This window comes from Gymnoscopelus microlampas (genome assembly GCF_963454915.1).
Source record: "Gymnoscopelus microlampas genome assembly, chromosome: 3".
Lineage (NCBI taxonomy): Eukaryota > Metazoa > Chordata > Actinopteri > Myctophiformes > Myctophidae > Gymnoscopelus > Gymnoscopelus microlampas.
Genome location: NC_139940.1, coordinates 24,812,453 through 24,840,287, shown reverse-complemented (window position 1 = coordinate 24,840,287; position 27,835 = coordinate 24,812,453). Strand labels below are relative to the sequence as shown.

At 40.9% G+C, this 27,835-nt stretch overlaps 1 protein-coding gene across 1 annotated transcript; it reads right to left on the bottom strand.

The window, feature by feature from the left end:
• Positions 1 to 501: 501 nt before the first annotated feature.
• LOC311041785 (uncharacterized protein) lies at positions 502 to 27,835 on the bottom strand. Its single transcript, XM_084052272.1, has 17 exons — positions 27,642 to 27,835; positions 26,001 to 26,127; positions 23,447 to 23,569; positions 20,916 to 21,068; positions 19,219 to 19,437; positions 18,045 to 18,210; positions 17,518 to 17,626; positions 17,210 to 17,305; positions 15,790 to 15,846; positions 13,741 to 15,041; positions 7,095 to 7,219; positions 6,633 to 6,755; positions 5,692 to 5,841; positions 4,376 to 4,594; positions 3,730 to 3,895; positions 1,886 to 1,988; positions 502 to 1,457 (listed from the first exon to the last, which is right to left on the bottom strand). The coding sequence occupies exons 2-17, from the start codon at positions 26,124 to 26,126 to the stop codon at positions 1,358 to 1,360; spliced, it is 3,336 nt and encodes a 1,111-aa protein (XP_083908398.1). The 5' UTR covers position 26,127; positions 27,642 to 27,835; the 3' UTR covers positions 502 to 1,357.

Genomic DNA, 27,835 nt, shown 5'->3' with positions numbered 1-27,835 from the left:
TTCCTTGTTTTTCCGAAAACTCGAATCATGTGACTTACTGTAACAGAAAAAGCCCAAGAATCAAGCGCTCACCCAAACAAAGGTCAGAGGAGACAAAAGCTATTTTTCCACATTTGTAAACCACCTCACCCCACCCTCTCTTTTTTCCAAGATGTTTAGTGTAGTTGAAATCCTGTTTGATCCCACTGTTGTAAGTAGGAATTAATGAAATCCATACAAAAAGCTTTAAACGGGGAAGAGCTGAGGGAAATATTATATTTGACTAAGTCTGCGTTTCCTTGGCTTGGAACCAACCCACCATGCTTTATCGTGCCATTCTTGTCCATGTGTTAGACTTACTATTGAATGTGGCTAACCAACCAAAGGCTTTGAAAAAAGATACACAACACTTTAAACTTCAATCATGGTGGGACATTTTGTATCAACAACTAAAGAAAATCCCTTTGAATACCTCATGTGAAAATTGTTTGTTGTGATGTTGCACTAAAAAATAAAAATGACTCATTTGTAACCCAAAAGTGTATTTTGGCCTGGTTGTGTTATTCTGTTATTTTATGGAGAACTGGAGATTATGTCAGTAACACATTGAAGGCTGATTTATACTTATATACTTTTTATACTCGCGACACATTGTGAGCTGTTAGATAGGTTATTTTGAGCATGCAACACTATTGTATGAAGAAATAATTAGGCTTGAGGAAATGGAGCCTGCTTCTCCCATAGAAATAGGAAAGTATAGAACAGACCATGTCAAACATGGAAGAGGAAGTAATCAGTCCGCTGGGGACTCTGTGACATGTTTGTTCGACATGGAATCACTCCGCAAGCTACGAATCAATGAATCCATACCAATAAGCGTCATCGGGTGAATACAGCCTATCTCATATCTATGGCCTCTTCTCTCCTACAGAGAAACACCAGACAAACACGCACATACACAGTGTTTCAATTCACATAGTCAAATTTGGGTAAATTCAGAATCAAATCAACAAATGAAATCAACACAGATAATTTGATTGTGCAGCTGTGTAACAGTATGACAAACCCTCTGGTGGTAGAACTTCATTTCCATTCTCTGGGATATGGTTATAACAGTTCTCCCTAGTTTCCATCAAATAGTTTAATGTTGACCACGTTGACCAAATATCTTAAAAAAGTAAAAAATAAAATACTGCAGGCCGGGGAAATAAAGTAATATTGAAATTAATCATAAAAGAAAAAGGATATTTTAGACAGAGGGATGTCCAGTATTGCTTAGATAGTTTCCTTGGTCAGGAACTACATGACTAGCCTGGTAAACCCCCCTCCCTCCGGAAATCTCATTTGCAAGCTTCTTCCATTTGACGGTGTCAGGTTATTACATGACTGGATAGCAGGCATATTGAACAATGCCACACTGGTCCCCGTTGTTGCGTGACATGCGGATGTAACCCTGGTCTCCAAACGTCGCTCCCCAGCTAGAAAAAGAGCGAGTACGTCATTCTTCCAGGAAGGTAATGGTGATGCTTCTTCTTACATACATATAAAACATGAATATACTTTCCCCACTTTTTTTATTTGCCTGGGAATTCTCTTCATATATATATTAAGGATATATTCTCTTGTTGATGTGATTTGACTACAAATTGAAGGTTATTGTACAGTTTCACTCATTATTAGACTCACTGTGGATTCTAACAATATGTTAAATTGATGGCACAGTGAATCCACCTAATGAGGCCTTATAGTACCATATAATTATATCATTATATATAATTTAAAATGAACAACAGAAAGACAGATGTCTTTGGTCTTTGGAAGTCTTATGGACACTACATCCACTTAGTATGTATGTATGAAGCAGATGGACACTGGAATATGAATTAAGTGTGTGAAATCCCTTTACCTGTTCTTAACCAACCAGTAGTCTTGTCCATTCAGTGTACCATAACCCACAGCCAGGACCGCATGGTTGACCTTCTGTGAGCAGCTTGGGTCATTGTAGACTCCTGAAATGATGCAAGACGGGGTATTGTGGTGAAATGCATTCCGTTTCAAATCTATGCTTTCAAGATAAATTAAGCAGGGTGAAATGCATGGGTCTTCAATTACTCTCTGGCTAAGTCACATCATTCTATGAGTGATTTGATAGGCGAATTGACTTAAATCATGAATTAATTTTAATTCTTAAAAGCACACTATTAAGGGTTTTATTTGTGTAAAACAGCAACAACAACAACAACAACAACAACAACAACAACAACAACAACAACAACAACAACAACAATAATAATAATAATAATAATAATATAGACACATTAAATAAAAGGCCGGTACTTGTATATGTAAGAAACTTGGTCATGAAGAATATGAATAGTGCTATGAAGTTATTATTGTTGTTAATTTATTATCATACATTCGCCCAAATTGTTAGGGTTCAATAATTTTATCCCTGGTGACGTTAGATACATTTATAATGGATGCCATGTTATTCACAGTATGATAAGGATCTGGAAACAAATCAAAACTTATTTTGGGAACAACTCACTATCTTTCCTGCTACCTATAGCTGGAAACCCCTCAATTGGAAGGGCTTGGGTACATGCAAAATTGGTGATCTTTGTATAGATGAAACATTTTCCTTATTTGCTCAGTTGCAGGAAAAATATATATATATTTCTTTTAGGTTTCTACAGGTTAGGAACTACATCCGTCATTTTTCTCCTTCTTTTGAGAAAGCATCACCTTAACCCTTAGATTCCTTAGGTTCCTTCTCCAAAATATAGAACCAGGTAAGAAGGTGTCACATTTTCATAACAAGCTGTAAATCTCCCTACTACATCAGCAGTTAAATTGGCGTGGGAAAATTAGTTGGGGACTCAAATTCCCGATGAGCTCTGGGAAGACAGTCTTCAAGAAGTTGCTCTATCAACTCCAGACACCGCCTCATTCAGTTTCGACCCATACATAGACTCCATTATTCCAAATCAAAACTACACAAGATATTTCCAGATATTTCTTGGCACTGAGATAAATGTAATGAAATAGAGGCAAAACTTCTTCATAGCTTCGCCCCAACTGCTCTCAGATACAGAGATATTGGATTAAGATTTCTCCCATAATTTGAGTATTCATATTGATCCCGATCCTGTGCTAATTATTCTGGGAATATCAGATTCCATTTTTATTTTGACGAGAGCACAGCAACAACTTCTCATATGGTCTGCTTACAGCTAAAAAGTTACATTTGACATATTGGAAAAAGAAGGAGGCTCCTGCATTTAAATATTGTCTCAATGAAATGACTAGTACACTTCACCTTGAGAGAATAAGGTACCCTCGTTCGTTACATGAATAGTAGCACTTAACGGACAAGACACCATTGGTGTGGTCGACTGTCTATCATCATTTTGTGTTGTTTTTGTTTTCCATGGCAACATTTAATTTTACTACTTTATTTTATGTAATGTCACTGAACAGTATGGGTGGGAGGGATTGAGGGTTTTCTTTTCCTTTTTGTCTGATTTGGTGTGCTTTTTTCATTGAATTTTGTTTTATATATATATGAAAAAAAAGAATGTACATTGTAGAAATTGTACATTTTATAATCTGTTCTTAATAAAACATGTTTGACCAAAAAAAAGAAGTTCTGTATTGTGATCTATGAAGCCAATGAACCACTCTCTAGTCCAGTGCAAAGTCTTGAGGCCATTTGCAACCCATGGGGCCGGCTGACAATGTGTTCCCTACCGCTGCGGTAGAAGGCGAACCTGGGTCGCGTGGCATCGATTGCCACAGACACGGGTCCGATGGTGGCTAGGGTCTGCTTCAGCACCTCCTCATTCCCCTGAGGGATGTATTCGTACCGGGAGCAGTTGGCTGCACGGTGTGCGGGATCATAGCGGCACTGTTGTTGCTGAAGTGAGACAAGACAACAGGGTCAATCTTGTGCAAGTGAACCAGAAGAAAACTGATTTATACTTTGTTGCACGCCGGTGTCCCGCACTGATGTCGCACACTTAAAATAGCTGATGAAGCCTACAGGCAAAACACACTGTTCACTTCAATGTATTTACATTGAAGAGACTCGTCCATGTGAATACCATGTAGATACACTGAAGTGAACTGAGCATAATACTACAGTACATACAGGGCATCCACAACCTATGGAATCCTAAAAACTAAATCAAACGTATTATTATCGGTGTTCACAGATCCCAAACACTAGAAATGTGTGAAAGTCCAACCTGAGTTTACACAAACATAATAATAATTTTTCAGATGTTTGCATCTACAGAAGAAATCGTATTTTGACTAATGTAAGTTTACAACATGCCATAAAAATAAAGGTTGTTATTATTGTTATTATCATCACAATTTTATAATAAGAACTCACCACTCCTCTGTAAGGATAAGATGCATCACTGTCAATACCGTGATTGTCAATGACATACTGGAAGGCTTTTTCCATCCAGCCTCCATCGCAGCCATGGTTGCCGTACGAGCAGTCCACCAAGTTCTGAGGGCTGAGATCTACCAGTTTCCCAGTTTTCTTGGCCAGCTGGCCCTCCAGGGCCCCTGCAGCACTGAACGCCCAGCAAGAGCCACAAGGGCCCTGGAGTCAAACACATAAAATGGCTTTAGTATTACTGTAATGTGCACTGTAACATGCATGAATTAGCTGTTGGCATAATGTAATTAATTCTAATGTTCAAAAGACAAATTTCAAAAATTAGCAGAAATAGCCAATCTACAAGCTCAAAACGCGTTGCAATGCTACACGTTATGAGCTTCTAGATAAGCTATTTTCACTATTCTGAGTACGACAGGCTTAAGTTGTATTAAACAAAATATATTGGAAATAAGTGAGCAATTCTTTGGTGACATTTTGTCGTTCAGAGTTGTTTAAACTCATTGAGCAGGTAGGCCAGGATATGGCTTCGGTCTGTGGAGGGATGGACACCTTTTCAAAGTTCAATATTTTATTCACTGGACAGTGTGTCTAATACCAGGTCATCGTGACAAATGTTAATTGTCATTGCATTCATTGTTTTCAGGATCCTGCAAAAATAAAAGGATTTAACCGGCGACGATGTGTGAAAATACATTCAAGGTAAAAATTAAAAAGTATCTACAGTGTCATTATCTATCGACGCAATGCAGTGTGTGTCAAGTAGTCCAACAACTCTGGGACACCTGATACAAAAACTAGGTGTGGGTTGTAAACTTGCACAACAAGCTCCTAAACTGATTCATGACCTAAAATAACAAAGAGAGGAACTGTGACGACATAATGTGTAGAACATTGATTCTCAAAATGGGGTCCGGGGACCCCCAGGAGTCCTTGAGGCGGTTCCAGCTTGTAGGTTCGGTTGGTTATATTCAAAAATAATAATAATACCGTAATAATAAAAACAAATATTCTCTTATGGGGGTCCCTGTCACAACATCTTGTCATATGGGGGTCCGCTTTCACACACACGCACACACGCACACGCACACGCACACACACACACACACACACACACACACACACACACACACACACATCGATGCGGGGGTCCTTGATTGAGAATGTTTGAGAACCACTGGTGCAGAATGTCACATCAATTCCCGTCATTCTTCCCATGTCTGTTCTTTGACCAACCATGCTGGTCAACCCTGCGGACTAAGCTCAGACAGAGCTTTGTTGAGACAAAGATATTTTCTTACCTGCATTTTGACACTGGTGACACAGTTCTTCTCTCTCCAGTCCATAGTGGCTGGTAAAGGGGCACCATTAGTGCTCACAGAAGCAGAGGGCTCCCTCTTGAGGTCGGAAGGAATACGGAATGTAGCAAGAGACTGAATCTCAGCCGCTGACTAGGAAAGGGTGGCAACAAATGATCAGACTTAGCATCCACTGTAGTGATCTTACAATGATGTTAATCAATACATAAGACGGCTATGGAAAAAACAACATCATCATTATAATCTTGTGAATTGGTAGTTTCATTATGAACACTGAGTGAGGAGGCAAAAGATTTTTTTTTAAATGTACGTTGATCATTGACTGATCAGTGAACCAAGAAACTCAGTTAATATCTTTTGAGTATTTTTGCAGTTTATTCTAATGATTTTAAGGGCAATAACAAAATGAAAAGAGTGAGCATGTAAAACGTTTTACAGTCCGTTTCAGTACTTGAACTTCAGTAAGATTGCCTGTCATAAGGACAAGGAAATTACACACATACAGTAATACCAATACAAAGAAAAGCTTATCAGATAGGACTGTTTCCTTCTTTGACTTAGTATCCTACACTGAACGATGTAATGTGCTCTATCAGTATCACACCTTGAGTCTGAAATCTTGAACCATGGTACTCCAACACACACTTTATTGTCAAACTACCAAGATGCTAATTTAGACAGTTAAAAGAAAACGATAGGTTAGCTATGCGTGTACTTTTACTTTGGTACTGTTACTGTGAGTAAAAGTCCTTTACTCACAGTAACAGTGTCCTGAGTAAAAGTCATGTATTGGCATTTTGATGCCAATACAGGACTTTTACTTGTAACAGTATTTTAATATTGTGGTATTGGTACTTTTACTTAAGTAAAACATCTGAGTACTTCTTCCACCACTATTCTATGAGCTGATAATCTCCTCTTACCATGTCTCCCAGGTGGTTCATGCTGAGGTCGTAGGTGTGTAGGCCCATGGAGGCCTCCAGGTTATGGAGGGTGATCAGCTCCAAGTTCTCCTCCCACAATTCCCGGCGGCCCAGCTCTTCCACCTGAACAAATGCACACATGCATGCACACCGCACCCGCGCGCACACATGCACGCGCGCACGAGCACGCGCACACGCACACGCACACGCACACGCACACACACACACACACACACACACACACACACACACACATCCAAAGTTTATTCTTCCTCCTTATATTCAGTTTAAAAAATGTATGTACAGTGAGACTGAGAACATAAAAAATATATTAGCCTTATGTATTATCTCTTTAAAATACAGTAATTTATACATAACATATTTATTGTGTGATTCCCTCTATGCATTAAGTGTCGCATTTTTGTCTATAGTATATACAGTAGCATGTGCATAACGTATTACCTGTGACTGGTAGATCTTGCCATATGTTTTCATCCACATCTGCCAGTGCGGGTCCAGCTGGCTGTTAAATGTGGCCACAGTCAATCCGCACAGAGAAACGAGCAGCACACTCCCCAACATTGTCCCTGTGCAGACAGACAATTTAGAGCTGATGAACATCCACGCCTGCTATAGTATTCCGTGAAGGATGAAAACATATAGTAGTTTAGCCAAAAGAGTTTGTTTTTTCCCCCCAAATATTACAGGAGAAAAACAAGAAGCCTCCCATCGAAGTTGCCCTCAGTTCTACCCAATATCACATTTTCAGATGAACTTATACCTTTAGAATAACCAGAAAGGTGGGGTCAGAGACAGATTAAAATCCCACCCAGCTCAGCTGTCCTGACATGAACATGGCTGGACCAGGCCGAGCCCACAGCGCAAACAATTGATCGACAATATCTGTCGATCAGAATGCCTCACCTCGGCCAGTCAGTGGACAGTGGACCTTCAGACAGACGGGAGCCATTGACCCAAGTCACGAACAGGTCGGGACCAAGCCGATCACTGGGCGTGCACGACTATTGGCATCCCGATATCTGTCAATCGGAATGCCCCACCTCAGCCAGTCAGTGGAGAGTGACAGATAAGACCGGAGCCATTGTCCCAAGTCTTCACTGTCTGTAGTAGAGTGTACTAGAATTCTCCTCACAGGAACCCCTATGAGCTGATATACCCCTACCCCCTTTTTTAATGGATGGCTGTAAAGAAAAACATTTAAATGCAAAATGTATTTATTTGGTTGATGTTTGGATCCTTCCCAAAAACTGAAAATAGTGAAAGTGATCGGTTCGAAAGGGACTGCAGTATCACATGTATCTCTGTAAATAAGGTCAAATTTGAACTGGATGTTCACAGACAGTAATTATTGCATACAATAAATCATGTTTTTACTCTCCGCAGGAGAGTTTTGTTTTCACTTTCTAAATATGACACACCGATTGGTCAAGCCTCACGTGACACGTGACAATACGGTGAAATATTGTATAAATACATGGCGTCACTTTGGCAGTGTCTTTGCCACTGCCAAAGTGAGGTAAGACAGGAACCATCACGAAATGGCTGCATGGCTGATACATAATTGGCAAATAGGACAGATAGGACACTTATATAGACAGGAGGGATATGACACTTACACAGACGGATAGGACACTTATAGTACACAGACAGGACGGATAGGACACTTATACAGACAGGACGGATAGGACACTTATACAGACAGGACGGATAGGACACTTATACAGACAGGACGGATAGAACACTTACAGTATACAGACAGGACGGATAGGACACTTATACAGACAGGACGGATAGGACACTTACATAGACAGGAGGGATATGACACTTACACAGACAGGACGGATAGGACACTTACAGTATACAGACAGGAGGGATAGGACATCAGTTAAGACAACTTAAGGAATAATCACAAAATGGCTGAGAAATGAAGGACACTGAAACAATTAGATAGGACACTTACACAGACAGGACGGATAAGACACCACTATCTGTCTATCTGTCCTGTTTATACTGTAAGAGTCCTATCTGTCCTATCTGTCCAATTATGTATCCCGTCCTACAGACAGGACGGACTTATACAGACAGGACGGATACAGGACGGCATAAGAAGTAGAATATTCCTAGAAGTAGAACACTCCCAACATTCCAAACACAAGTCTGCCGGCGGAGAGTTGTGCTCCGAGGAGCACTTTTTCTAGTTTTTGTTTTGTTACCAGTTTCTCTGTTTGAAGTGCTGACTGCACTAGTCACCCTTAGGGACTGGTGTGGTGACATCAGAGGATGAAGGTAATAGTCAAATATGCAAATTGTATGATAAGATAATAGTCTTTACATACTGGATAAATGGTAAATTCTTTGGCGATTGGTTTTCTTTAATAATGACAGACATACAGACGGGTGACAAATTAAAGGAAAACCCTGATTAATTGAGTGGAGACACATAACAAATGCATATCTGCTTCCACACAGGCAGACACAATTAAGCAATTAACGTCCTACCATGGTCTGTGGCATGTGGGGGCAAAGATCACAGGGGGGCATGTTTTGAGGTAGTCAAAAACATCAACGGCCATGATGCTCCTGCATTTATGCGAGGAAAAGAGCAAGAACAACTCTTCCTTGGGTGACTGAGAATGTCAGTGCAGGACGGGATGCAGACTATGACAGCCAGAACAATCCATCAACAACTAGCTTACCTAGTAGGCATGTTATAGTAGGGTTGCAGCATAAACCCCTTATTACAAAGATCCCCATTTGAGAGTTCAGTGTTGCAAAAACCATAGGCAGGAGATGTGGAAAAAGGTGATAGGTCAAATGAGTTATCCTTCACCATAGTCTCCATAAATGGGTATTAAGTGCATGTGTGGCATAGCCCACACCAAGAGAACGGTAAAGGCCTTGACACTTGACCCCTTCAGTAAGGGGGTCAGGTCAGGTGGCTCTGTTGTCGTGTGATGATGGGCATTTTCCTGGCATGGTTTGGGACCCACCCAAGGACGCACCGGGGGTCCTTGGGTGGGTTCCAGGGGGTCCCCGGCAAAAGTAGTTAACTTAGCATCACAATCATTTTAACCACTTGTATACGTTGGCAATTCAAAAAATATAATATTTTTTAATGGAACATTTTGAATAATTAAGATTTTTTAAAACATAAATCTTCTCTTCTGGGGGGTCCCAGCAAAATGGCTGAAAATCTATAGTCAGGTGGAAATGGGTGTGTGGTCTATATGGTGAAAATGTGAAAATTCTGTGAATCATATGCTATATGCTATGGCCTTCGCTTTCCCAAGATCTCAACCCAATTGAACATCTGTAGTATTGTATGGGGGATTTTGGACTGTGGTGCACTAACCATAACCAAATCACAGGAGTTGCATGCTATATTCATAGACAGGGGCTATAGACATTCTACTATCAAAAAGGTCTACATGAGGGCGTTATACTCTGCTACTCCAACCAAAACAAAGACATTCATCCAACAGATTGATTTGCAGTCTACAATATTCTCAATTGGCAAATAAAATCAAACATTGGAATGTGTTGGATCTCTAGACAAACCTATTGTTGCTTTCAGGCGGAACACCAACCTCAGAGACAAACTGGTCCATGCAGAACACAAGCTCTCAGTACAGAGGCAACCCACAATCACTGGACTACCCCCACCTACTGGACACCAGCCCTGGACACTGCTCTTGTTGCACAAAATCAGCTTGTCTTAAAGAATTCATCAATTCATCCACAGACTTGTACAGCATGTTTTGTGAGGTTTATGGGGATGCCAGTGATGGACTGACCCAGTGTATTATTTATTACAGAATGCAAGACGTTCCCAACCAAAACAGTGCGCTAGATTTTCCAGACATGGGTAACTGAAGAGCTGAAGGCTCTATTGAATGAGAAACAATATGCTTATAGGGAAGTAAATAAACCCAGACTGAACAGCATAAAAAAGGGGGGAAGGGGAAAATATGCTCATGTAAGTTGAGTTCTATGAACACAGACCGAAGATGGAACCGAAACTCCAGCAGAATAACCCAAAGGAGGTGTGGAATGTGATTAGACAATGCCACCCAGCCCTTGCACAGGGTACTGACACAGCAGCACAATGTTTTAGTCGCTCTTTAGGCTGCCATCCATTATTATTATAATTAGCTAGTAGTGTAGCACTGTCTCTCTAAAATGTAAACTTTGTGGTTTTAATGTAAACTCCCTTTAAGCTTATAGGGAGTTTCACTTCCCTATTAGCATATTCTATCTCTATTTTAGGAGCATTGGGGCATCCTAATGGCTTGTGATGTTTTCATTGATGTTGTAGATTTGCACATTTCCGATTCCACAACCATGGCGGGGACACCGGGACAGGTCCCCACTTAGAAACACCCCCACATGGCAGTGCAATACAACAAGTGTGTTGCTTCCTTTCAGGTATTCAACGTGATGAATCTCAACCCAGCATCTTCTATATATAGGCTATGTACAATATAGGGTATGAATGACTATAGCTGCATACTGTGCAGACAACAAAACAGGTGCCACGTAAACAACAGGAAGTCCTTTGACCTTTAACAAGCCAAGTTTAACCCATCAAGTGAGGTAAGCAAAATGTCTTGGCAGAATTTGAGTCATCAACTTCAACTGTATGAGAATGTGTTGTGTGATGATCTATTAACGTGAAGAAAAGACATGAGTCACGAACATCAAACTAGCTTAGTAGGGGGGAAAAAGAGGATGTGGACTTTTGCACAACATGTTCTGTTTGGCCGAATAGATAATGGACCTTCATATGAAAACGGTTGAAAACCACTGATGTTGAGAGAGAGAGAGAGAGAGAGAGAGAGAGAGGGGGGGGGGGGGGGGGAGAGAGAGAGAGGTGGGGGGGGGAGAGAGAGAGAGAGAGGGAGAAAGAGAGAGAGAGAGAGGGAGAGAGAGAGAGAGAGAGAGAGAGAGAGAGAGAGAGAGAGAGAGAGAGAGAGAGAGAGAGAGAGAGAGAGCCCTTGCAATGTTCATTTCTCTCATTTGATGAAACACCTCATAAAAAGACCAACACTGAAACTACGATCATATTAGCTAGGTTTATTAATATGTAGCCTATGATCAGTTGATCACTCTCAACATTTATCATCGAGAAAGTGATGTTTGCTGTAAACTAAGTATTTATATAAAGAATAAATACGCAAATATGCGATTGAAAATTCAACTAAAAAAACAAATTATACAGATAGTTGTGAATTCCCATGTCCTGTTACCTAAAAGCCTGCTTTGGGGCAATCAAGCCTTTCTCATAACATAAGTTTCGCTCAATTTAAATCGCATACAATAGAATAAGTAAAAACCTAAACAGAAACGAAAGTAAAAGCAAACATGCATAATAGCTACAGTAGCCTGACAATACAGGTTAAAGTTAAAACAGAAGGTGTAACATAATATTAGGTGTAATTATGTTTTCTTACCTTAATGTGTCGGATTGAATCTATGTAGACTGAGAGCGTCTATTGATTACAACATCAACCTGTTTTCCTGCTTGTCTTTTATGACTGAATGTCACGTGGGGGAACTCAACTGTTCCTCTTTTTGGTTTTGTTTTTTTGTTTTTTCACCCTTCCTCTTCATGATTACACTAGCTAGCAGTCCTGTCACATTGTTAAGCAGGCTACTTTTGAGGCCTAGTACACCCTGTCGAGCAAGCTATATGTAAGTGTGGTTCTCAAACTTTTTTTATGTCAAGGACCCCCAAATGAATATGTAAATTATTTGGCCGGGGACCCCCATCAGAACAAATTTTGAGCCATGAACCCACACACATTTTCAAGATTTTTTGAAAATAGCAGATGTACAAGTTCACAACACAATGTATTGTGAGCTTGTAGATCATCTATTTTCAAATAGCCTTTGTAGGGTTAAAGTGGTTAAGTCGATTTTGATGCTATCCTATCAACTCGTTTAGCTAAGGACCACCTGGAAGGCATACTAAATGTTATTTTTTTTCTAACTTAATTTAAATTCCATAACTCAAGACAAATTTAAATTGGGTTTGGTCATGTAAGCCGAATTTGACCAAAAGCTTATGTGAAAATTGCATATGTAGTCTATACAGTTTCCCAAAGCAGCTCAAGACATAAAAGGTAAATTTGACACCCGCTTGAATTTGATGTCTCCCAAACTTACACAAATACATGATCAATTAACTTACAGTGAGCCTTATTTTATTTTTTTGGAAAATATCCAATCTACAAGCTCACAACGCATAGCGATACGATTTTTCTTTAAAAGATATTTGAATCTTTTGAACATTTCTGAAAATGTTAGATCTTTATTTTATTTTTGAAAATCTTTAGAAATAATTTTCTTGGGTCTGCGACCCAAAAATGGGCCCCGACTCACTGTTTGGGAAACACTAGTCTATACTGTACATCACATTGATTGTCCTTTATTAATCAGGGATTTGATCAGCTATACGGATGAAGCGCTGTTGTTTTATTTTTTTTATATTATTATTCCAAAAATAGCGAAGATGGTGGAGCTGAGCTTGTAGATCTGCTATTGTCGGTAAAAGAAAAAAAATCACACCCAGTGTGAAGTGGGCGGTGTGGTCACAGTGGTCATCACAGTGGGTGATTCACTTAAAAAAAAACATAAAAGTGTTTTTTTTTAAGTGCACAGTCCTATGTATAGGACTTCACATGTGTCATGTGTTTCACTAGCCTAGGTCCTGAATAGAGTCAACCAGTGTACAATGGTGGGCATTGGTGGCCAATCACGGTGCAGGGTTAGGGGGGTACAATGGTGGCCAATCACAGCGCAGGGTTGGGGGGGTGCAATGGGTGGGGGTCCAAACCTCACATATAGGGGCGGTTGCACCGCCCAAAAAGTGAAAAACAAAATTACAAAAATCAGATTTTTTGTAGAATATTTTTGCTTAATGACATGGCCAAAATAGATTTGCCATAATAGTGGCTAAATGAACCCTTCACAAAGACATCAGACATGTCATAACAAATAGGCCTGTAGATCTGCCACCTTCGGCAAAGGATACCGCTCCACGATGGATCATAAATTAGGCATTAGGGTATGAAGGGTACGTGTCAACCATCATTTAGCCCATGTTCAATGAGCTTTATGTCCTCCAAGTCATCTTTGATTACATTGATCAGGTGACTTAGACCCTCCTGCTGCTGTTTCAGATGTTGTTTGATTTCTCTGAGAACTTCTGCATCAACACTGTAACGTTCCTCTGATCTCACTGCCCTAAAATGGTTCTGCATTCTGATTTGGGCCATCAGCTCATTCAACCGGCCCTTCATTTTTGTTGGAGCGTTGAGCTCAGAATCAATGGTGTCTAACTGCACCCCGAGGTGCTCCTCGTCCATGTCAATGGCACAGCCACTCTTTCTTTGGATCTCCTGCTTGATAAGCACACGTAGAACCCTGTGAGAAAGGTCCATTAGCTTTTTCTTGTACTGAGCGATCTTGGCCACTGTGGTAACCTGGTTCTTTTGCAGGTCACCGATGTCATTTGAAATAATATCCACTCTGGACTGGTGCTGTTTCGTCATTTGTTCCTGGATCTTCATTCTGCGCAGCAGCTCTTTAAAACCCACCATGGGCACAGAGATCAGTTTCTCAGGGTCAGGGTTGTCAGCCTTGGCCTGTTCCCAGATTATAGTGTCCATACCTGCGGGGGCATTTTGCAAGAGCTGTTTGAGCTGTGCGGAGGAAAGCTCAGTGCGAGGGACACACTCCACCACTCCAAGCTGTCGGAGTTGGAGCTTTATGTTGTCCCGCTCCATGTACTTGAAGAGGATGGTTGCTGGGAGCCGCCTGGGAATGGCATTGGGGGAACGGTCTACCACATAAATGATCACCTCTGTTTGGTCATCAGGAAGTGCTTTCACACCCTCTACATTGACAGTGAGTGTCTGCGTGCTTCCCAAAACCTGATGGAGAGACTCCACCAGCTGCTTCAGCTGAGATCTCACATCAGCCTCCTTTTTATTTAGGGCCAAAGACACCAAACCATCCTCATCCTTACTGCCAGCGATGCGGCTATAACCCACTGTCTTGAACCTGCAGAAGGGATCCTCCGGGGTGAAGTCAACGGCGGCTAGTTGGCTGTTGTAGTAGCCCTTCCCGGTGCCCCAGTAAGCTTGCAGTTGGTTCCACTTGGCCAGGATGGCATCTCGCTCATCACCCAGTACTGTGGGACCTGATAAAGCTGTGACTTGCTGGTCCAACTTGGTGGGCTGAAACTGCTGCTGCTGCTGTTGGGCCTGCTGACTAAAGAATCCTCCTAGCTGCTGCTGCTGATTTGGTGCTCCAAACACACCCTGTCCAGTTCCAAAATGTTTGGTCCCAGTTGCAGATCCGGTACCAAGACCAGAGGAAAACCCTCTATTGTCACCAAATAGACTACCTGTTGTGCTGGAGGGAGAAAAGTTGAATGGGGCCCTCGGAGCAGCAGCGGATGTAGTAGTGGTTCCAAAACCACCAGTGGTGGTGGAGCCGAGCCCAAACGCTGTGGAACCAAGAGTACCAAATCCTGAAGAGGATGTGGTGGTGGTGCCAATTGTGCTTGAGGCTGGGGTTTTGGCACCAAAAAGTCCAGACGTGCCTGCAGCAGGATTATTTGTACCGCCACCAAATTGGTACCCCATTGTGCTATTGTAAAGCACTATGTAAACCCTGCTTCAAAAGGCGCCTATTAGTGTTGTTTATTATTGTTATATAGCCTACTATATAAAGTTCAAGTTACATGTCATATGCCCAAATATGGACTGGACATTCACGACGTGTTGTCAAAACAATAACGGACGTGCAGATATGCCTAAATATGGACACACGCAAATCGGCATTGTTAGGCAACAGTTTGTTATTTCTAATGTCACAGGCCCATATATGGAGATCCCCAATGTCATCCCCAACTCAGAGGCTGGTTGAGGATGACAGTGCCGAAATATTTCTCGTCACAGGCTGTGTTGAGGAGAATGGTGCCGGTACTTCAAATATCTCGGGGCCTGGACTGCTTCAACAGCACATGGCAGGGCAATGTGTCAGTCACCCGGAACTAGTGGCATGCAAACTGACCCTGTGGGAGCCAACTCAGGGCAAAGCCAGGAAAGGCAAGAAGCGCACCACCTACGTAGATGCACTGCGGCGCGACAGCTTAACGAACACTGTGGAGCTCAAGACCATGATGCTAGATAGGAGAGTGTGGAGGGCAGCGATTCAGGAGTCCTGAGTTGGTGTTGTTGGCTAGACTTGTCGTCTGAGCATTACAGTAGGACGTGAGAAAATAGATAATAAAGCATGGTATGTGTTTGAGTGTGGCTACAGTACATTGTGATTGACAAATTGCTACCATAGACTACCAGAGCAAGTTGGAGCACCATCCTTTCCTCCAAATGTGGTCACTAGCCTCCTGCAGAAGCCAAGCTCTGCGAGAGGGGCCTCTCTGTCTGTGTCCGGATCAATCCGCGCCAAACGTTGTTTAAATCATCATGGACGACTGACGTCACAGGCTGGTCACATGACGTGCAAGACCCACATTGAAGTCACAGTTCCCATGTGGATCCCGACCTGAGATCTACATGATTCTATTTTTTTTAATTTACAGTCTGAATTATAGCTTAGTTTTTACATGTGACAGAACCCCCCCTCCTCAAATAAACCCACCCTAAGCCGATACAAACAACAAATTCAAATTCAAAATGAAAAACCTTTATTTCATTTCATAGAAAACATTAGATTTCAGTTTTAATACAATATAATTCAGAGACTGGTTGCCTTCTTTTTATAAACACGAAGAGAAACTCTCATTGCCCAGCAATGTTACCTGTCGTACGGTATTCATTCGTTAACGGTATTCTAACTATGCACACTGCAGCAGTGTGCCTACGCCATTTGTTAATGCAGCCAGAGATTAAAATTTGTATTGAACATCAAACAAAGGCAGGCAAGTTTTGATTGTGGCTATTAACTTGGTGACTAGTAAGCAGACAACTATTTATCCAGCCTTGCAGCCTGATGGAAAAAACAAACAAAAAACAATTCCAACTCTTCCCTTATGGCTAAGACACTAAGTCTTGGGAGAAAATAATTCAGAGGTGCTCAAAGTGTTAAAAGAACACAAAATAAAGCCATACTGTACTTCCAATTCAATAATATGTAAGGACACTTCAAGTAAACTAAAGACCCAACAAAAATTCCATTAATCCTTTTATACCAGTAAAAGATCCAATTAAAAAAATCTCTTTTGGATAATATTCTAAACAAGATTCCAAAAATACAGATGAGATAGTCCTCAGAAATTCTGCTTACAAAGGTTTTACATTTGGTAATCACTTCAATAATTTTCCACAATGAACGAGAAGGTGGTAAAACATTCTGGTGGGGGAACTAAACTCTTTTTACGACATACATTGCGCGCGCGCGCGTGTGTGTGTGTGTGTGTGTGTGAGACCGCAAGTACACACATGTATTTGTCAAGTAGTTCAGGCATGGTCCCTTATTCCTTTTCATCATCTTTGTGCCCTTGGTTATGAGTCTCGTCCTTCTTTCACATGATGGGATAGCTGGCAAGGTTGGCGATTCCGCAGAGGTTACCACGGTTACGTGCCATCAGGACGTAACCTTTCTTGCCCCAGGTCTCACTCCAGCTGTCAGGGAAGAGGAAAAGAGAGAAGAGCAAGAGGTTCAACATTGCCGGGAGTCAAACACCATTTCAACTCATCACTTTGTCAACATAAGTCCGACAGAAAGCATTGTATGAATGTTACACGGTGAGCTCAGAGTCAACTAATATCTTGACGTTCCATTTTGAGGACCACATGTACCACCTGATGTCATTTTGACAGGCTATGCGACCCACCTGTTCTTCACAATCCAGAATTTCTTGCCCCTGGCATTCACTCCAAATCCTACTGCCAGTACGGCATGATTGATGTCATCTTTGTTACAGTTGGGATCATAGTAAATACCTAGGCACACGACAAGACAAACAAGTGAAATATAAAATCAGGTGGTGAAAGCAAGTCTGTAGAAGTGAGTTTTAAAATTTAAAGGAGGATAATGACTTTGCTAGCCTAATATCCATGGGCAGGTTGTTCCAAAGTATAGGAGCCTTGGTGGCAAAGTTCAGTCTAGAAGGGTCATGCTAGACTAGAGGATCTTAGGCAGCGCTATGATTCATACAGTGTTAAAACGTCTGAGAAGGAACAAGACAGATACATGCTTTAAAAGTAATCAGTAAAATCCTGAAATCAAATCATGTCTATAATCAATGCACAACAGGCATGACATTGTAGTCACACCCAGCCCAGAGTGTAATTAATTTGACTCAGGCCAGGTGTGATGTGACTGCCTGCTTAAATCAGCCACCATCCACCCTTCACTCACCTCTCTGGTAGAACTGGAAGGTGCCCTGGGTGGCATCAATGCCAACAGACACAGGCCCGTGTTTAAACAGCGCTACAGCTAATGCCTGCTCATTGCCCTCTGGGATCTCCTTGTAGCCTTTGCACTGGGCAGTCATGCCTGATACATTGTAGCGACACTGCTGGTCCTATAGGTAAGACAAAGGAGAAGAATCAGTCATTTGCCTGCATTATGCCACCATTAAATAAAATCTGTTCATGATCTACTTCAAATTGTTGACATGGCTTTGCCACATTGTAACAAATAATATGCATACAAAATAAAATTGAGAAGCAAAGAAAGATTTTCCAGAGAGCGCAGAATTCACTTACAATAATCAATAGAATATACTGCATGTCAAACCCATTTCCAAGGCGTTCACTTGTGTGGCTTGCTTTTAAAACAAAGACATGTTGAAATGTTGGACATTTTATGTAACTAACTAGAGATTGCATTATTCATTTAGGAAAAAGGAATATGGACCAAGCTACAGTAATCATACATTTTCACTTCCTTCTCACACCATTATTTTGCTGTGTAAGATCACGAGACTTTTAGCGTGTCTAATCTTCAGCAAGGAAGCAGGTAGAACAACGTCATTGCGACTACAGCTTGATCATTGTTTTCCATTGAAGCATGGGTTATATGAGTTATCAGGCAAGTCATTCTGATAAAAGAAAGGCTTGTCATCTGACTCAGTTCCAGTTGGTTTTTAGTTCACTTAAGCATTTTTGGCAAAGTATTTTCTGGATGAGGGGAACTTAAAGGCCTGTAAGTGCCAGTACCTTACATTAAAAGCAAACGAATAACTATGTGACGACACAGTAAAATCGGCAGTGTGTATTTATCCATTTGTGACTCTGAGAGTGCACAAATGTAGCCAGATTGACCCAACACTTCACATCATACACTTTTACAGTGTATGTGATGTGTCCCAAATTGGCCTTTATGTTTTACCTTTCAGGTAAAGGAGTACGTTTCTTGCTCAAGGACAGCAGGACACATAAATGCACACATAACGAGTTGAGCTGATGCAGCGCTATACACTTAATGACACATTACACTAAACATGGAATTGGACGGCTGCTGCGACATTATTTGTTTGTTTTTCCTACATGACATGTCCCAGCTATTGTCACTCTTCAAGTCACATTACCTCTCCAACATATGGGTAGACCGCATCAGAGTCGATGCCTCCATTTTCTTCTACGTATTCGAAGGCATTGGTCATATAGCCTCCTCCACAACCTGAGTTCTCTTTGACACAGTCCACCAGGTTCTGAGGGCTGAGGTCTACCAGCTGCCCCGTTTTCTTGGCCAGTTGACCCTCCAGGGCCCCCGCTGAGCTAAAGGCCCAGCAGGAACCACAAGAACCCTACAAGGAGGGAGAACAGAAGAAACAGCTGAGATATGTACAGTATATGGTTTCTACAGTTTGTCCACAAGGGGGCGCACTCTGACCAGTTTCACGTAAAGTTAAGTAATGATGAGGCAGAACATTTTTGTGAGTGACCTACTGTATAGCTCAATGGTTGTAATGGCAGTAAAAGGAACAGATTTTCTAAAGGCCATCTGAATGTCTGCTGACTGATGCTTGTGCATTTCCTAACTGTTTTAGAAATTAAACAGAAAAAATACTGCTTGGCTATATGTATTTCTACTTTAGCTTGGTTATTTAATGATGTCACCCCTTCAAGGGACAAAACAAAACATAATTTGATTATAATAACAGGGCTGGAAGAGGAACAACATTACTTTGTAAAGCAACATTTTTAATCAATGTATTGGATAATTCATGGTCAACAGGAACCTGAAGAAAGGCTTTCATAGTTGGTCGCTAAAAAACACAACAAGCTCACCCTCCACTCACTGACGTCACACCTTATTAGAAACACTGTCTATTTTCACTGTGTGCTAACTCAGAGGGAATTAATGCTCATTAGACAATAGGGTATATCATTCTAGTAATAAACTGCTTTAGTACAAAACATAGATAGCCTACAGTAGTACACCATATTTCAATGTACTGTATGTACTATATCCTGCCTTGTTCTACAATTCCACTGCTAATGGTAATTCATAATCCAAGGGTTTCATTTACTGTCAAAGGCTGAGTCAGACTGGTTTACTTTGCTTTCTACCAGCAGATTATGTGACCTACTGTAACAATGTTCATTTATTTCCACCTGGAATCAGGGGGAGACATGATTCGCACACAGTAAATTCATCAGTTCCTGTACAATGTACTTTTACTAGAATAACTTGCAGGTCTATTTGATTGCATCATACAGGAACTAATTACATTGTCCAGGAACTGAACAAATAGAAATGTGCTTCAAAGAGAGCAAAATAGTCTTGTCTTAAAGCTTTTGTCTGATGTCATTTTGTGTTTAGTTCCACATCATCCATATCTAAATTCAACGTCTGGTAATTTTTGTCTAACAACATTTACTATTACCTTCACACTTTCTCATGTTAAAATCATTGATTCCAAACAGACAAGAAACAGGAAATAGGCTACTGCATATTTGGTTTATTGATATGCAGTATTTTGTTTCATAGAGGGTGCAATGTCCTGGCTATGGTACCCTACAGCACCACTTTTGAATAAACATCTCTACACACATACAGAAAGTAGAAATTCAAAATTAAATGACACAAACAAGGACTAAGATTGGAATGAGGGAATAACCACTGGACAGCCATATTTCTATAAATAACAGTTTGTTATTTGCAACTACAGTATTAAACTTATCCAGTCAACCTGATATGACCAACCAGCTCTATCAGTTGATGCTTGTACATTTTGTCATCTTTGCGCCATTCTAAAGAATGTATTATATGAGCTCTGACCTGGTTCTTGACAGGGGTCACCATGCCCTTCTTACGGTAGTCGATGGACTTGGGCAACCACACCTGGCTGTCGTCAGGGGAGATGGTGTGGCTTTTGTCCCTGTTTACAGGTACCTGGAGACCAGTCATCCTATCAGAGACCTCCTCTGTTGTCTGGATGCAGGGAGGAGAAAATAAAAAATGGAGTTTAAACACCAATTACCCTTTGCCTGTTGAGGAGTGAACCTGCTGAACCCTGGAGGCAAATGTATGTTCTCCTGAATGTATTTAATGCACTTAAGAAACATGCAATAGAATAATGCCATCATTTTCTTGTGTGTATGTGGGTGTCTGGGGGGCATTTTACGCTGTATGACCATTAAAGGGAACTTTGCCCTTTGCTGAGATTCATGCTGTGACACACTTCCCTATGTGTTCTGTGTGTTCGGCCTGGTAAATTGCTAGCCACAAAAAAACAGTACATACTGTATGTAGGCTGGTGCCATTTATCCAGAGTGGAGAGTGCGCTCTTAACAAAGAACCAATTTGATGTCCTCCTCACAATAGAACAATTGGTGTCATGTTAAATATGGGCAAAGTTCTCCTTTAAAAATGATTGTGAAAGGAATGTGGATGAAAGGTAAAAAGAAACTGGAGTGTTGAGCAGAATGGAGGGATAGAGAAATGTGATAAGGACAATAGGAATACAGGACAGAGAAGGAATGAGATGAGAAGAGAGGGAAAGGAATTGAATCAGAGTGAGATGAGAGATTAAAGGCAATGGAATAAATAGGTAATTGCAAAAGTTATCCATTGTGCAGAGAACACCTGCACAGGAAATCATGATTGTCTGAGCAAACATTTAAGAGAAACTATCTGTCCTGATTTGTCCCTGATTGCAGCACAGTTGAAGTGTGGAAAGGTCCATTTGGAGGAAATTTAAATGCTTCATGTCTAAATTAAAATGGAAATGCACCCTTCATTTCCTAGCCACCTGTGCTCACAATAACGTGAAATTATTCGCTCAGAATCCTTAATGTTATACTGTAAATGCTCTTGTCACTAATAGGTAGAACCATTAATGATTGAATGTGAGCTATACCGTAAAAAAGGCGCTACACTATCATGTTTTGATATATAGCGTTTTAAAACTGAGCCTGGCTCTTGCCTGTAAAAACAACCATCAGTCAAGACCTGTTCTGACATATACTGTTTGTCGGCATCTACAGTTAATTAAGTGGTCACAAGCCTTTGTTTTGCCTCTCTAACCACAGCATGTAAAGATAAATGGCTGCTGACTGCATCTGCTTAAAGCCACCACTCGGTCCTGGTATTTTTGAGTAAAAAAAAGGATCGCTGGCACTTAGGGACTGGATTTCTGTGTGTTTTCAACACTGACCCAAAATACGGCGTGTTCCAGGGACATGTGACTAATCCAGAGGGGAGACCCCAATTAAAATGTACAAAAGAGTGTCAAGCAAAGTGGGGCAGAACATATCTTCTGCAGAATGACATGTTTGGTGTCATATAGAGATTGTGAGAAACTTGACCACAAGCATTTACAGTATAATAAACAAATAAACAAATAAACAATATGACCTATATGTGGATTTCACTATACAATGGCACAACAATTGCTGGATGCTCCCTTGACAAGATTTCTTGGAGCGATTCTGTCTCTTTCAACATCGATGCAATCTGATGTCTTGTCTTATGAATATAAGCTCAACCAGCAAACATTCAGCTTAAAAATAATCTTTCATGGTTTCTTCTGTAGTTTTGAGTGACAAAACTCATAGGAGCTCTTGTCGGAGCTGACTGTTATTTAGCACCTGGCATACAGTCAGAAAAAAAATGTTATTATAGACATATTCAGGTCATGTATTACATTCAGAGGCTTAATCCTTTCTGGTTAAGTTATCTATAGCACACCCCATGTAGTTTAATGTAACCATTGGTTACCAACCCACTATAGTCTGACCACTATGTGATGTCAACAGGACTGATATTGCCCAATGGAGTGCAGACAGAGCACAGCTGTGCACTACCAGGCAAATTCTAAATTCAAAATTCTGGCCCAAATTGGCCATTTAACCACTTAAATCTCTTCACCGAAAATAGCCGATCTAGATCGTCTATTTTTGCTGAATGTTGTTCACCTGTTATGCATGTCCAGAATAAGAATGTTCATGTTATAAAATCAGTGGTTCTCCAAGTGGGGTACAGGGACCCCCAGGGGCCCTTGGACGGGTTCCAGGGGGTCCCCAGTGAAATTTGTAACTGTGGCTATTTAAAAATAGCAGATATACAATCTCACAGCGCGTCACTTGTACATCGAGATTGTACATCTGCTAGTTTTGAACATTTTGGAAAAATCTTTAAAGTATTTTCAATCATTTAGATTTTGTAATCTTCTCTTCTGGAGGTCCCTGCCACAAAACATTTTCAGATGGGGGTCCTTGGCACAAAAAGGTTTGAGAACCACTGGATTAAATCATTCAATGGTCCAATATCACTTCTGTGGTGACTGTGTGCACGCCTGGTAGACTCACCATGTCTCCCAGATGGTTCATGCCCAGCTCGTAGGAGTGCATACCCAGAGCTGCCTCTTGATTATGAGCTTCAATCATTAGCATGTTCTTCTGCCAGATGGCCCTCCGGATCCCGTCCTCACCCTGAGAATTGAACACAAACCAAAATATGCAACAACAATATAGTTAGTTGTCTCTTTTGAAGAATGTAAAAAAGACACTGGAGGCAGGATGATCATTATTTTAAGTTTGATTTATGCTTTGATGCAATGTGTTGTGAGCTGGTAAGCTATGTTTGGCGAGTGACACCATTGTATGATGAAGTCTAAATAAATGAAATGGTAAATGGAGCATTTATATAGCAAACATTACAATGTGCATTACATTCATTCACACACACACACACACACACAAACACACACACACACACACACACACACACACACACACACACACACACACACACACACACACACACACACACACACACACACACACACACACACACACACACACACACACACACACACACACACACACACACACACACACACACACACACACACACACACCGACGGTGGAGGAAACCATGCAAGACACCAAACTTGCTCATTGCAAGCAGTTAAGTGGCTTACTCAAGGACACTTTGACATGCAATCGGAGATTGAGCTGTAAACATTCCAATTCCAAGATGGCTCTACCTCCTGAGCCACTGCTGCCCCAAATTAAGCATTATCCCACTTGAACCCATCAGTTGTTGAAAAAGAAATGCACATTTTGTTTAACATCCTACCTAAATCAACAATTCAGTTTCAAACCATGGATCTTTAAAATCAGAGTGTGTGAGCCTGTGTTTTCTGATGAATACACAGGAATGTGCTCAACTCAAATTTTGTGACGAATGCAGAATATTTTGAGTGCATCCACACGCACGCACGCACGTACGCATGCACGTGTGCGTGCACAAACACACACACACACACACACACACACACACACACACACACACACACACACACACACACACACACACACACACACACACACACACACACACACACACACACACACACACACCCTCCCATCTGGATTAATGACCTCTAGCCTGAGGTGAACATGAGGAAACAGAGATACTGATGCAGATGCTTGGGACATGAAAGTGATGCTCAGTACATCAAGGCTGGATACGACTCCATGATGCCTTCTTATTCATATTTCCCTCATAGCTAGAATCTTTATAGCCAAAGCTTACACAGTAAAATCCTCAATATCTACAAATATAACCAAGAAGGGTCCTTTTGGTTACATACTGTACGTACACTCTTCAGAGTTACAAATTGATAAATGAACACAGAGGATTTTACTGTGTACAATGATGCACATAATGCACCTTTCCTTATGTAGCACTTCTTTTGCTGTTGTAACATTTCATATTGTTAATCTTTACCACAGGTTGCTTATAATTTGGGTGAACTAGGAATTTAAGGTTATTCTAAAGTTGTACTTATTGCAATTCAGCAGGGATGAGAGCAGAGTATAAAATGCATAGAGTGAAAAGTAATGTCATCCAGGCCCTAGAATTATATATATCACATGATCAGTTTAGTCATTTATAGGGAAAGTAATTGACCAGGTTGAGGAAAATTCTCATTCTCACTACTCAGAGAGAATGTCATTTTCAACCTAGGCCAAAACTAGATGGTCCTCCGTTTGTTACATGTACATTATTTTCTAGTCCTAGAAACGTGATATTTTGAACATTCTTCAGTAGACCTACAGTAGTAAACGAAAGTTAGTACAATGTCTTGACTAATGTGTTGGAAAATATGTACAATTTTCAGTGTTAAATATGTTTTAAGATCAGAAGGTCTATCAAAACACAGTTCGGTGCCCATTTGTAAGTTATAATAGCATTGAACACAGTTGTTTAGAAATGATATTGTATTCATTTTGTCACAATAAATTCCTAACCACTTAATTTATGAGGGCAGCAGTGGCTCAAGGGGTAGAGTGGCCACTTGAGAAACAGAAGGTTCGCGGTTTGATCCCTGGCTCCCCCTGTGTTACTGTCAAAGTGTCCTTGCATGGGTTTCCTTTGCCATCGGTGTGTGAATGTAATGCACATTTTATTTAACTTGAAATATGCCTGGCTGCAGTTCAATGCTGCTGGCACCAAAGTGATGCAAACATTTGAGCTACTGTATACCCCAAACAAACAGCTGCCTACACTACACTGGCAGTAGAAATTAATACCGTTGGCTGATAGCCTGCACAGACCACACTTAAAGAAAAAAACCTTACTGCTATACTGAGTCAGACATAGACAGACAGACAGACAGACAGACAGACAGACAGACAGACGTTGAGTCAAACAAACACAGATGTTCACATAACAAGCAGCAGCCATACACACACACAGGCACACAGGCACGCAGGCACGCACACACGCGCGCACACACACACACACACACACACACACACACACACACACACACACACACACACACACACACACACACACACACACACACACACACACACACACACACACACACACACACACACACACACTGACCAGGCCATTGTACTCTCTCCTGTGAGTGGTCTTCCACTGCTCCCATTGTGCATCCAGGGCTGCTTCATCCAGAGGGAAGCTCAGAGCCGAGACCAGCAGCAGGGAGACACAAGCACACAGCAGCATTCTGGAACAACAACAGCACACATAGCAATATCAATCAATACACTGCCACAATGTCATTAGTGTTTATTTAATGTACCGTGCACTCTCAGAGTTACAAATGGATAAATTAGCACTGAGGATTTTACTGTGTAGCATCACATTGCTGAGCTGCATTCAGCAAAAAATGTCTACTTTAGTTTCTTGCTCTTAAAGCTGCAATCCAGAACACCCCCCTCCTCTCTTCAGAAGGTCTCTCTTCAGAATGAGACCTCAGGTCTCAGTGAGATTAACCTGTATAAATGAAGGTTAAATTAAAATTATTAAATGTAATGAATAAATAAATAAAAAACTGCATGAGCATGGTACAGTACAGTACGTGTACGTTAGAATATATAACTACTTTTCTATTGAGAAATTTAGATCCTGTACCGGGTTAGCCTCGTTCCCAGCCTCACTCATCTGCGAAGAGAAGAGGTGTCCGGTAGGACACCTACTGGTTGACAAGCAGTACTGCCTGAAGCCCGTAAGCTGAAAGCGTAACTCTGTCAAGAAGGCATACATGCTACGTGTATGCCTTCTTGACAGAGTGGTAGAAATGTTCCCAGCCGGGTAGAGAAGTTGCTGATTGCAGCAGCTTTAACCATTAAGACCAGTGTGACCACGTCCTGTCTTTCTGCACTCTCAGAATTACAAATCGTAGATACACAGTGGTGGAAGAAGTACTCACATGTTTTACTTATAGTATCAATACCATACCACAATGTAGAAATTCTCCGTTACAACAAGACAGTCTATGGTTAGTCTAAGTAAAAGTCTAATATTCAGAATTTACTTGAGTAAAAGTACAAAAGTATTGGCATCAAAATAAAGTACCAAAAGTAAAAGTACTCATTATTGCAGAATGTCCCTTTAAGTTCTCAGAATGGAAAATAGAAATACTCAAGTAAAGTAAAAAAGACCTCATAATTGTACTTACAAGTACAGTACTTGAGTAAATATACTTAGTTACTTTCCACCACTGTAGATACATCAACACTTAGGATTTTACTGTGTGCAATCATGTGACAAAGGTGATAGGCTAAAGTTTGTGTCGCCACTTCCAAACTGCACTGCCACATAACCATTGTACTGCATTTGAATGTCAGCAACAACGTGATCTTGTGCTATAATGTAATTTCCCTTGGGTGGTTCAATGTTCCGCCCACTAAATACCAATAGCGATTATGCAAATAATGATGTTTGTTCAGTCTGAAGGATGCATAGAGGTATAATATTTCTGCAGGAGGAAGTCGTTTGCAAATTCTCATCATGGTAACGTCTCTCTTTTCCACTCTCCGTGAGAGGAATGTAGCCTACTGTGGCTTGATCTGATCAATATGTAATAAGCTGACTTTTCTAATTATCCTTATCCATTAGGCTATATGCATTACCGCTGATCCAAATGCATGACTTTTCTAGAAAAAGCAAAACAGAAAACTAAATAGGAATGTCAAACAAAAGGCCTGATAAAGAACGATAGTAATGAGAATAGTTTACCTTTAGTTCAAAAGTGTGAGACTTTAGCTCGGATGAAGTCTTCTTCTGAATGAGATGCGTTGATTTTTCCTTTACTGTTGAACTAGGTCAGTGTGTGTGTGTTTATATTGGGATGAGTTTGAGGAAGTACAATGGAGTCAGCTTCAACATTGGGAGGAGAAAAGGGGATTTTACATCTGGATTCGCTCAGTTCC